The 12,562-nt window shown below is 36.2% G+C and overlaps 2 protein-coding genes across 4 annotated transcripts; one reads left to right on the top strand and one right to left on the bottom strand.

The window, feature by feature from the left end:
• The first annotated feature begins 590 nt into the window (after positions 1 to 590).
• On the top strand, positions 591 to 4,264 carry LOC111299277 (protein NDL2-like). Its single transcript, XM_089747281.1, has 11 exons — positions 591 to 749; positions 1,447 to 1,546; positions 1,950 to 2,047; positions 2,145 to 2,233; positions 2,559 to 2,619; positions 2,741 to 2,827; positions 2,906 to 2,983; positions 3,073 to 3,129; positions 3,252 to 3,307; positions 3,484 to 3,619; positions 3,728 to 4,264. Exons 1-11 carry the CDS (start codon positions 690 to 692, stop codon positions 3,944 to 3,946), a joined length of 1,041 nt encoding a protein of 346 aa, XP_089603407.1. The 5' UTR covers positions 591 to 689; the 3' UTR covers positions 3,947 to 4,264.
• A 1,700-nt stretch (positions 4,265 to 5,964) lies between these two features.
• Positions 5,965 to 10,971, bottom strand: LOC111299275 (homeobox protein ATH1-like). 3 transcript variants are annotated; one of them, XM_089747279.1, is made up of 6 exons: positions 10,144 to 10,456; positions 9,618 to 9,767; positions 7,646 to 8,966; positions 6,900 to 7,252; positions 6,688 to 6,748; positions 5,965 to 6,503 (listed from the first exon to the last, which is right to left on the bottom strand). In XM_089747279.1, the coding sequence occupies exons 3-6, from the start codon at positions 8,858 to 8,860 to the stop codon at positions 6,339 to 6,341; spliced, it is 1,794 nt and encodes a 597-aa protein (XP_089603405.1). In that variant the 5' UTR covers positions 8,861 to 8,966; positions 9,618 to 9,767; positions 10,144 to 10,456; the 3' UTR covers positions 5,965 to 6,338. The 3 variants fall into 3 exon arrangements, with proteins under 3 accessions (XP_089603405.1, XP_089603406.1, XP_022750099.2); XM_089747280.1 differs by having other exon boundaries at positions 9,728 to 9,767; positions 10,144 to 10,338; XM_022894364.2 differs by having other exon boundaries at positions 9,728 to 10,971.
• Between the last annotated feature and the right edge of the window lie 1,591 nt (positions 10,972 to 12,562).

Here is a 12,562-nt window from a genome sequence, read left to right as displayed (position 1 = left end):
ACTTGTTTGGCATTTAAAAAAATTTTATAAGTATCGAAAATCACAACTCAATATTATAAAACAGCAAGTGAAAATTTGTTTGGTATTAATACTTCCATAAAAAATACTAACAAATAAAAATAAAAGAATATTATTATTATTATTAGATAACTTCAATATACAAATCAAACGGTTGAGCTCATTTGATCAAATGACAGATAAAAACTATTGGCCAAAAGTCAATATATCAACTGTATATCCTTACTCCCAAACTAAGTAATATCAATTTATCAAATACTTAATCCTTTAAATAAAAAAAATGGTTAAAACCTAGTTAATGGTAAATGAGTGAATTGTAAAAGGAATGGGGGGCAATATTGTAAAATTGGTAAAGCCGTTGGTCTCTCAACTGGGGTTAAAAGACCCGAGACCCGGGTTAAGTCCGCTCGTATGGACCCTTGTGAGTTTTCTCAGCCTGTCAAATCGAGCGTCGGTGACTCGGTCCGAGTTAAACACGATTTAAACTCGTAGTTGCAAAGACAAACAATTTTAAAAATTTTTATATTTTAATTTTCTCGTTATTATTATTTTTATTATTTTAACAGAGAGAGAAAAATCTTAGGAGGGACACGGGAAGATTTGGTATATAAGGCATGGAAGCCAATTCTAAAAATGCGTCTTCATTTTGAGAGAGACAGGGAGAGAGGGAAATGGCAGATTCTAGCGATTCGGTTTCCATCGATATGGAAACGATCTCTCTTGGCGGCAAGGTAACCTGCATTTCTATTTCTCTTTCTTGTTTGGTCACCGGGAAAATGCGGGATTGGAATATAAAAAGAAACTGGAAAAAATGTTTTTAAGCCGGATTTTGCTTCCATTTCTTTGCTTATTTCTCTATTTTTTTTCCGGCTTAAAGCATATATTTAAATTATTCATTCCTTTTTTTTGATCATAGACAATTTAAAAATTTGCTGCAATTGTTTTTGAATGATCAAATAATTTGTTCTTTATACTCCATTGATTAATGGCTTCTTCTTTTTTCTCGTTTGAAAAGCACCCAGATGAATTAAATTTAATTACATTAATAAACTAAATTCAATGTTGTTTGAAATGTTTATTGTTTTTTTTGCCCTTTTGACTTATTTTCTTTCTATGCTAGTAAAATATCTTAGGAGTTTGGATGATGCAGAATAAGCCTTTATGTCTCATTGTCTCTTAAAAAAGTTCTACTGCTCATGCTAACTCTATTTAGTTAGAATATACTTAGCTTTGGCTATGCTTGAAACATTTCTCTTCTTAAAGTAAATGACACCCGAGTGAGTTAGGCTCTCATTACGTAGCTAGATCATATGCTGTGTTTCTTCCGCGCTGGTTATTTTGGTTTGATGGTAATTTGTTTCGGTTCCTTTGGTTTCTTTCCAGAGAGTTGTTAAATGAATAACAATGCATTGTAAAATATGGCTGTAGGAGTACCTTGTGAAAACTCGCCATGGTACGGTTTCGGTTGCTGTATTTGGAGACCAAGATAAACCGGCTCTTGTCACCTATCCTGATTTAGCTCTAAATTGTAAGTAATGCTGAAAACCTTATTGTGCTGTCTATTTTCCTTATTCTTCCCTCCTTATGACAAAATATGTACTGCAAAGTCTATGAAAATTGATTTTTTTTTTTTTGCCAACTATCTAGGCTAAAAAGGTTCACTCTAGTTTGGTTTTTTTATCTTTGAATAATGAATTTTCTCCTTAAACATAAATATTGTTTTAAACTTGAGACCTTCATTTGTGTTTTCTTCAAAATGCAATAGACTTTGAGGCTGTAATGCCCTTAATTTGAGCTAAAGTTTTACATGTTAGTGTAACGTGTCTGAAGTTCGTATTTTATTTGTAAGATTTTCACAATGATCGAGACCATATCATCCAGTGATACTTCCTGTTTCTAACCGGAACTTTTAATGGGGTGAGATTGTGCAGATATCTCCTGTTTTCAAGGCTTGTTCTTTTGTCCAGAAGCTAGTTCCTTACTCCTCCACAACTTTTGCATATATCATATAAGTCCTCCTGAGCATGAGGTCAGTTCTGTGCATGTTTTATTCATGTTTATTTTTTTGGTTGCATCCTATAATTCTCAACTTTCTTCTGTGGGACTTTCTTCAAAAAATATTGCAGTTGGGAGCTGCACCAGTTGGTTCAAATGACCGTATGCCTTCCGTTGATGACTTGGCAGATCAGATTGTTGAGGTTCTCAACTTTTTCGGGTAATCGTCTAATTTAATAGTTACTTTATTTGCTTTCTCTTTCTAAGTGTCAGCTGATTAGAAAGTTACTTCACAGTAATCTCTTCTGCTGTAGGCATTCTTTGACGCATCTTATTTTGTCATTATGGCTGGTAATTGGTGTGGTAGTTGTCTTAAAATGATGTAAATTGATGCACCTACTGCCTACCTTTACAAAATCTCTTAAGCTGTCATTTTCTTTGACATGTTATCATCATTAATTCTTTCTATGGAAAGGAAAAAAGGCAAGCAAGCTGATATTCCTTATCCTTTTAACTCTTTACTTTATTTTCTGTTTTAACCGCAGGCTTGGTGCTGTAATGTGTATGGGAGTTACAGCTGGAGCATATATTCTTACCCTATTTGCTGTAAGTCAACTACTTTGGCATGGTATAGAAAAATTTTTTTTTTCATTTTTTCCTTTCCAAATAAGTATCTAAATGCTCTTTTGTATTCCTGGAAATAATTGTTTCTATTTTTTATTAATAGATGAAACACAGGCAACGTGTGCTTGGGTTAATACTTGTTTCACCCCTCAGCACAGCACCCTCGTGGACAGAATGGTTGTTAAATAAGGTTCCTGTTCTGGGCCTTTTTATTTTCTCTTAGGGGTTAAAAAATTATGTGCTGATATGGATTTTAATATTATTTCAGGTGATGTCAAATTTACTTTATTTCTATGGAATGTGTGGAGTGGTGAAGGAGTTATTGCTTAAGAGGTACTTCAGCAAGGTATTTTTCTGCTCCAGAAATTTATGCCATTTATTTCGGTGTCTAGAATTGGACTAGTTGAGTGATGAGTTTCTAAACGATAATGGCAGGAAGTTCGTGGCACTGTTCAAGTACCAGAATCAGATATAGTTCAAGCATGCAGAAGGGTTAATTCTTCATCTCCCTATATTTGCCTCTTACTTTTTATGCGAGTGACTTATCATGATATATGGTTGGTTTGTCTCATGGCACTTTTCTGACTTAAATCGTGTTTTTTTTTTTCCTCCAGTTGCTAGATGAAAGGCAGAGTATAAATGTTTGGCAATTCCTTGAAGCAATGAACGGGTAAGCCTGTCTCCATGATAGATAGGTAGACTAGAAGGTGTTCTTAAAACAGGTTTCCGTGGTTGCTTTTCATATCACCTTTACCTGGAGAAAAGAAAAGGAAAATTTTCAATGCATGCATGTAATTAGTGCTTTTGATCTAGCATGGAAGTCTTATTTACTGTCTTTCATTTCAGGAGATTTGACCTTAGTGAAGGATTAAGAAAACTGCATTGCCGTTCACTAATTTTTGTCGGAGATCACTCTCCATTCCATTCCGAGGCTCTTCACATGACATCAAAATTAGATAGAAGATATAGTGCCTTAGTGGAGGTATCCAAACAGTCTATCGCCTAACCTGTTTATATTATCTTACATCTAGCTTTCAAAATCATATGGCAGTGAACTAACTACCTGGAAATGGTGGAATGGAACCTACAGGTTCAGGCATGTGGGTCGATGGTGACAGAGGAGCAACCCCATGCCATGTTGATACCAATAGAGTATTTTCTTATGGCATATGGCTTATACAGGCCAACTCTAAGCGTTAGCCCAAGAAGCCCTTTGAGTTCAGCTTGCATCTCTCCGGAGCTTCTTTCACCCGAAAGCATGGGCTTGAAGTTGAAACCGATTAAAACCCGGGTTTCATTGGAAGTTTGACAGAAGATGAAATAGAAAGGGCAAGATAACCTTTTTGTAATCTATACATGTAAGGTTGTAACATCTTTTGACCGGTTGGTGACGAGGAGAGAGGATTACTAGGTTTGTAGATAGAGAAAAAGTACAGACAGAAAAGGAGATACTGTCGATTCTTTTATTTGTAGCCATACATTTTAGCTGAGGTTAACTCATCTCTAAACATGGAAATAATTATTTACTAGAGAAACCCCAATAATAATGATTTAAAAAAAAAAAGGGGGCTAAATGTTTCTATTTCTTGCGTCTGCTTTTGTAAAATTGGTTATCGATTATTTTGCATCTTTTATGCTGCCCAAGAAAATATCCCTTGCCAGTGAAGCTGAAAGACCAATGCAGACACTTAACGTAAATAATTCTATGGCTTACTGTTGATGATTCAATGGACCATTATCAACCTTTTCAGCTAAACATGGTGGGGTCTGTCAGGCAATTATGGTTGTGCACTGCTGCTGAGTTGCAGGATCATATAAATGTATAGTTATCCGTTGAATATGGATTTATGTCACTTTCCAGGAATTGAGAGGAAAAGAAAAACCATTAGAGCGGTAGCTGTCACTGAAATAGTCATCTTTGGGATTACTAACTTCCCAGGAAAAAATTTTGATTCCCATCAGATGATTTTTTTTTTTTTCAAGGACTCGTAGAATTATCCCATAAACGTGAATCCAAATACTAGTATTAAACTTCTTATGATTGAAAATAAGAGTAAAAAGTAGCAGTATGCATTCCAATTTCGCTAGTATGGAACTGTCAAAGAGCATTTCGAAAGGCTTCATGGGGATAGACCGAACTCGTCTGGAATTAGCAGTCAACTGGTACAATTTGATTGATTCTCGCATCGCAGTTCTCTTCAATGAAGATCTTGTTGATTAAATTGGATAGGACAGAAGCTCCTCCCCATCATTCCATTCGTGAATATGTGTTTAATGAGCTTCAGATTGCTGCACATCAGATTGGAAAAATCCTTCCTTTGGCATCAAAAACCGGGCAAAAATCAGTAGATAAACTTTTTCTTCCCGGTGGCAGAAACAGAGGCTTGAATCCCGTCCATGATCAGACCATATTAAACAATGAAAACAACAAACCTGTTTATGCTACAATTTGTAGCATAATGTATAAATGTTGATCATAAGATTTTGTAATTAAAGATTTGTAATAACAGAAAATGGGGGTTTTAATATCCACATTGCACATGTTGGGATGGCAGATATTGCAGCCATGAGAAGATGATTCAGAATCATGGTAAGGAAAGACTTTAAGCCTGCCTTCTCCATCAACATAACTCGGGTTCGTGTTGATATCCGACAAGCAATCCATGATTCTTCAAGATCGTCTTGATGAAGAAGACATTGACATCGCTTACCATCCTTAAATCAAGGAATACCCTCGTTGGCTAGGTTAACACCTTAACATTAGAATTCAAATGTCTTTCAATTTAGCCATTTACAGTCGGTCCATTGAGTGGGGTGGCCTGTCAAAGTCCCTCAGGACTAGTTTTTAAAGCGAGCCTTTCGACTCCTCAACCGCGCAGGTGGCTAGCCAGACTAACCATGTCAAGGTAAAAGCCAATATTTCGCTACAGGATACATGTGAAAAACTCTGATCATAATTTCAACAGTTCATAATCTTCTTGGTAAAACTAACTCTGATACCATTTACAGTCAACAGTTCATAATCTTCTTGGCAAACTAGATCTGATACCATTTACAGTCGGTCCCAAAAAAAGAATCCTCTTTGAGGCTGCTTCCTTCGAATAGCTAATGGCATACACCAACATTATCAATGACGAAATAAAATCAAGCAGGAATTGTTTTTGGAACCCTGGAAGTTGCAATGCAGTAAATCTTAAGAGGCCAGGAATTGTTTTGCTCACGGTAAACTATCAAGCGTATATGACAATTTGACAAACAGCTTGAAAAAGGTTCAATCCCTGGATGCTGTCTTTTGCAATGCAGAAGATTCAATTTTGAGATCAATAATTGAGTAGCAACTTTTGGCCGCCATGTATTATACTAATATTGATAGTTTGTGGAACATCGTAAGTACATTGGTGACCATTGGTGACCCAGGAATCACCATGCATAAAAGTGTGCTACAGGCCAGGAGCCAGGTGTTACCATACCAATTAATTCCATGAAATGTCCTATTGAGTTCATAATATTTTCAACAAAGGGATTCCTGTTGAATAGAGTATAAATAATATTAGTAATAGAATCACACCCTCTTAAAGCTAAAGGTCCCAACTATATGGAGCATTATGTACAGTTGAAACCCTGAGGTGGATGTGTTTCTTTCCTATTCCAACGTGCTTGAATTCATTGGTTCAATTGATACTATCTTCCTTTCTTCGGCCTCAATTGATGTTAAATCTTTGATTGTTGATGTTCATCTGGCTTCTGTGGTTGCTGTTGGTTCCCTCCTCATTTTGCCGAGCCTTTCTCCTGTTCATCTCTGAGTACATTTCCTCTATCATTGGTTTCCATAGACGAACTCGGGCATTTATGAACCAATTGGAGACCTGGTCATTCATTGATTCCAATGTACACAATGAAACAATAGAATCATCTAAAAGTGGGCTAAGAAACACCAGTTATGCACAAGAAAAAGTACAAGTCCATTCCTTTGGACTCTAACAGTGTCAGATGGTTAAAATGCTTCACAAACAAAATTAAGTCCAAAGATGTAGTAAATGCTCCAAGTACCTGGCTCCTTGTTAAGCCGCTTTTTATTGCAAGTAAATGCTTCTCGGTATCCTTAGGGTACCTGCAGATACAAAATCTGTCAAATCTCGCCAAACAATGCCCATTTTTGTGCATAAATGTGAAATAAGCAAACTATTTCTTGTCCTAGTTGACTTTGAGAAAATGCCAGTTATGAACAAATGTAGAAGCAAATTCTCAAGTAAGATGCTCACGGGTGAAGAAAGTTCTGAAACATCCATGCACGTAAAACTGAGACAGACTTTTCAGGCAAGCCTCTCTGAGGTCTCCACAATTGATCCTTCTTCTTTAATTGCTGCAGTGCCCATTGCTCCTGGATGAATGAATTTTGAAAAGTTTTTTCTCTACCTCTAATGCATCCACCGTCGAAATTAGCTCCCATAGCTAGGATTTGGTTGCTGATCCTCTCTCTTAGGTTCTTGTATAAGAAAGAGATTGTCTGTAGAGCAAAACTAGCATGCACCTGAGGGTCTAACTCAGTTGCAGCATGGAATGCAGATATAACTGTATGGATCTCATCCAAGCATTGACTGTATCTGTCATCAACCTGGTCTCAATCAAGATGGATACCAAAGCCATTTAAGTACCAGAATGCCATGTCACATGCACCACCAAATAGAGAAAAGAAAGAAAATGGAGAACAACAACTAACATGAGAAACAAATAACTTTAAACAGGTTGCTACTGCATAAATCAGGACAGAGCCAACTTGCTCAATTAGAGCAGGCAAGGCAGAGCTCAAGGTTATTCCGCTGTATGGTATCAAAGGTCTTGAAGTTATGAACTTCAATCTAAGTTTTAGCCCCACACCAAATCAGTATCCCTCCATATTATATATTCAATAACCAAGTAAATTAAGCAGTTAATATTTCAAATTCAAGGTAGCAATTGAAGCAGACCAAAAATGATAATTCTACCAGCATAAATTAGATCAACATACCACTTGCAGTAAAGTCAGCAGTTGGGTTTTCTTTGCCTCAATTGTTCGCTTTTGTGCTTCTGCCTCTAATTGAACGTCAGAATTACCAACAATATCAGGAAGATCATTCGGATCCATCAGTGCCATCCCTCCCCCAGCGATACAGCTTGAGGAGAAGGGTATAGTTTCTCCACCGACAACACTTGTCTGGTCTAGATTTTCAAGAGAATAGCTCGCAATTTGAGCAAGTATTTCTTGAACCGCATGAAGATATCTTGATCCTGATATTAAGTGTGATACTTGAACTGGTCCATCAGAACCGAAACTCAGAGAATGCTCCTTAGCATTACAAGAAGTTTGCTCTGAGCCTAACCTCATTGTACTCAAGCAGCAGTGATTTGCACCAGAACAGTTTATTTCAGAGGACTGATCAGGAATATTGTTCCCATTGATGACAGCGGGCAGAGATGTGGCAAGACTTAAAGAGTGCTCATTACTACATTTAGAGGAACCACAAGGATAATCCATGTTCATGTTCGCACCATTTAATGCTATCCACCCATTTGGATCCAGACATCCTATTGATGAATATGGTTGAAATGCTGTCTTCAATGAGGTTTTCCCAACAAACTCCAGAGGAGCAGGAAATTTTTCAAAATCCCACTTACCGTTCAAATTACCAAATGCTTCATTAAATACACAATTCAGAGAGGTTACCATGGTAGAATTTATGCCATCAGAACATTCAGTTGAAGAGTAAATCCTAAAATCCTGAGGGTAGATTGAAGGGGCTACAACTGCTAACTCGTTTAAGTTTTCTTGAAGACCACACCTTGCAGATGGAGCTGAAGAGATGGGTGTTCTGCCCATGAATTGCTCATGAAACTTGATGTTACCGTCTGAACCTGAACTGCCAAGTGAAGCATCACTCACAACATTCCTTCCAACAGATGCAACCAACGTGTTAGAGTCAAAGAACCTGGCACGGTTAGTTATGTGGAGATCAGCACAGAGATCACTGATAAATTCTCCTTGCACTGAGGGAAGCTCCGGAAATCCAGCTAGTGTCCGGTTTTGGTTGATGTGGTTAAATAAGTTGGAGTCAACCATTGAATTTGGGATTGCCTGTGATGGAATCCCATCAATAACAACAGAATTTTGGCTTACAATGGCTCCTGGAACACTGAACATATCATTCTCCATTACACTGTAGGCATAAAAATCACATGGCCTCATGCATAAACAGCTCCTTCATCATTTGCAGTTCTTAGGCTTCATTTGCGAGTTAAGCCAATTTAATTTCACTACATAATAACAACTTCCTTGATGATCCACCATGAACCTGGAGAAATTGGTAATGAAATGAAGTCACCAAATTAATGTATATCGATGAGAACTAAACTTCACATACTTGCAAAGAAGATGGAGGTAGAAACTTGTAACCACAATCCCAAGACCAGAGTTTATTAGGCCCTATTTTTCTTAAAAGAGTACAGAATTATGGTACACAGGCTTCTCAGAGGCATTATGTGAATGATTTAACCTTTCAGGATTATTGAGGACAATTCCTGCCCCACTCTTACACAAGGATAAGATTATTGATAGAGAAATCTTTCACCACAAATTCAAAGTGCAAAGGACGTTAGACAGTAAATGGGACTCACAAGGCAGCAAAAATAAAGCATAAAAACATAGACTACCCAAAAAAAATCTGTAATTAACAGCCTTGAGTAACTCAAATCCATGCAACAGTTCACCAAAAAAAAAAAAATCCTATGTCAATGAATTGCCAGACAGAATGGGAGGAATGGCAGTGCTTTACAGCTAAAATGCGTACGGAAATGCACACCAAAGCAAAAGCTAGGCAAATTAAACCCAAGCGGCTACAGCACGGTGACAAGAAGGTCCAGAGTTGAAAAAAAGGAAGAACATGAGAGAATATACAAAGCCTAAATCTTCATTTTTTAAACAGTTCAAGTAGTACAAAGTAGACCTTGAAGATCTTCAGGCTTCAATATTCACTTCCTTTTTGTGCTCGTGTGTTTGCGTGCATGTCTGAGACCACGTTGATCAACAAAAGGTAAGCTGAAAAAGAAGACCAACCTGCATTTATTCGAAGAGTAGCTTTTAACCTTGCATTTATCTGTCAATAGAAAACCAGCTGAGTGAAAATATTTTCTTCACCCACACCACAACTATAAAAGCAAAATATTGGAGCAAAGAATTTTCATGCAGATTTATAGGAATCCAGGGGATCAGGGATGTGAATCTTTCACCCTACTAAAAAACATAAAGTGGCTTGTAACTATATTGATTGACAAATGCATGTAGGCTCTTCTCAGAGACCCCCAAAACAATCCATTGCAATGCAGAGTTCACATGAAATCATTGGGTTTCTGTTTCTCCATAAAAAGAGCATTGTCAAAAAGCAAGAAAACAGTAGGAAAAAAAAGACTTTGTTCTTCTTTAACAAAAAGAATAAGGTGAAAAAGCTAACAGGACTCATGCATTATCCCCACCTTTCAGAGGGTCATAAAAAAAAGCCAACACAAAAAAAGTTGGGATTATTTGTTTGCATGAACAGAAAAGTGGAGTTTTTTCCGAGAACTCAAACACCAAGAAACTGAGATTTACAGTTTCAGACCCCAACGAGATTCATAATCTCTCCCTTTCTGTCCACAAAGATTTAAAGCTATAAAACACAAATGGGTTCTGAAAATAAAAAGACACCCACTAAAAAGTAGGGAGAGAGAGTCCAAAGAGCCCCAGAAAAAGAAAGAAAAGGAAAAGCAGTTCTGCAGAACAACGGAGATGAATGAAATGGCCCCCATTGATTAAGAGAGATAAGCCACCCGAGTGTAAAAACAAGAAGGCAGAGAGAGAGAGAGAGAGAAGGGAGGGAAACACATTAGTCTTTGATGCAGTGCACTCATTTCCCTTGCAGGCTTTAGAGGGGCCCTCACTGTTGCGTCCCTCTCTCTCTCTCTAATCTCCTTTGGTTCTCCTCACCACCTCTCGTTATCTGTTTGCCTGCAATAATCAGAATCAAAATATCTGGATTTTCTCTGTTCGAACTCCTGTTCATGGCAGGTGCTCTCAGCACCATTTTTCAGACGAAAGTCTTTTGCTTTTTTAGCTTATTTAGACGAGAACGAGCCTCATGGCAATGTGTTTGACGAGAAAGATGAATGAACTGAGTAACAAAAGTTAGTGAATCTAACAACAGAAGTCGCAAGCCAACAAACGAACACATTTGTAAAGGAAAAAAAAAAGAGAGGATATAGGAAAAAAACACATTGTTTTTTGCAGTGTACTTTGAATATGATGATGCAAGCCATGCCAATGGTGACGAGAATATCTGATGGGAAAGAGCTTTCACAAATTTATTGAAGCAATTACACGCTCCATTTAAGTCCTTTCTTTCGGCTTTGCTTTGCTGGCCCAACTGACCGACTCCAAACACCACTAGCATTTAATTCTAGTACAAGTAGTCTAGTCTAGTGTACTTAAACTTGAAATAGTCTTTTCACAGAGTACATAAAATTGTAGACTACTTATTACATGTGATGTCAATGGAGTATGAGGCAGACCAGATCTTTTGTAATGATGAATTATTGAATAATTTATCAGCTGATCTTCTGATCTGCTCCTTGGATTTTTATCTGTAGTGCTAATGTTTTAATATGTCTAAGCAACCAATAGATGTTTCTGGAGGGATTCCTGTATGATGATACAATTTCTTTCCTTTAAGAACTGTCATGTGTATCGTGGTTCCATTGCCATGTGCAGTTTAAGACTGGTTAAACAATTCCCTGTTGAGGAGCCAACGGATATAAATGATGGTAGGAAAAAAAATCATTTTCAGGGCTTAAATTTCTGAATGTAGCATAATTTTAGAATAGTTAAAATTATGAGTATGAAACTATAAACAGAAATTTTAGGACATCTACTATTCTTTGTGTATTTTGCTTATATGTGTTATACTTATTTTGATTTAAATATAATATAAAATTTACTATATCATAAAAATACATTAAATATAAATTACATATATTTTTTATTTTTATTAAATTTAAAAAATATTTTTTATATATATTTTTTATCATTATCAAATCTAGTATTAATGAGGCCTGACATATAACATGTGCTCTTCTGATTTCAATAACTTAGATTTGTCATAACTGACAATTAATACAGAGACAAAATTCCTTATAGATAGTGTATAAAAGCATCAGTCAAGAGTCATGACATAACGTGACATAATTCCTTCCCTGTAACTTACTATCAAAATCAAAATTAAAATCCTTCGTATGAAAACAAGTATACTATTAATGGTTGTGCTTTTTACTGTATGAAGGATTCCAATGCAGTAGAATAATAAAAATATACTAACCTATTTGAATTTTGCATGAAATACTTGTAATTTAAAATAAAATAAAATAAAATAAATATAATTTAAAATTTTAATAAAATTTTATATAAATTTAATAAAATTAAAAAATATATTTTTAATTTAATATTAATATAAAGTATAATATATAATTTTTATATAAAATATAATATATATAAATTATTAATATTTTATATAATAATATAAACAAATAAGTTACCATATATACTGTTGCAATTTTTGTCTCTGACAAAAGGATGAAAGAGTTTGCCCTATGGATCATGGTGGAGAACCAATGGTACTTGACAAGTAGCCTATAAGGAAGGGTGGAGCCTTCCCTAAGCAAGGAGCAAGGACAAGGCAATTATTACGTTTTTGAGCAGCACCCCAGTACAAGGCTTCAAGCAAGCTCTGCTCTGCTTTGTACATGCACACTTTTGTTTCGGAGCTGTATTCTTTTTTATCAATCACGCATTTATGAAAAGCAAGCAAAAGAAAGAGAGACTCTCAAAAGAGAAACAAGCAACAATACTTTAATGGGCCTACGG

The sequence above is a fragment of the Durio zibethinus genome, chromosome 18 (assembly GCF_047325235.1).
Source record: "Durio zibethinus cultivar Kanyao isolate XHJ-2024 chromosome 18, ASM4732523v1, whole genome shotgun sequence".
In the NCBI taxonomy this organism is placed as follows: Eukaryota; Viridiplantae; Streptophyta; class Magnoliopsida; order Malvales; family Malvaceae; genus Durio; species Durio zibethinus.
Note: the sequence above shows the minus strand (reverse complement) of the source record. Positions and strands in the feature narration are given on the sequence as shown.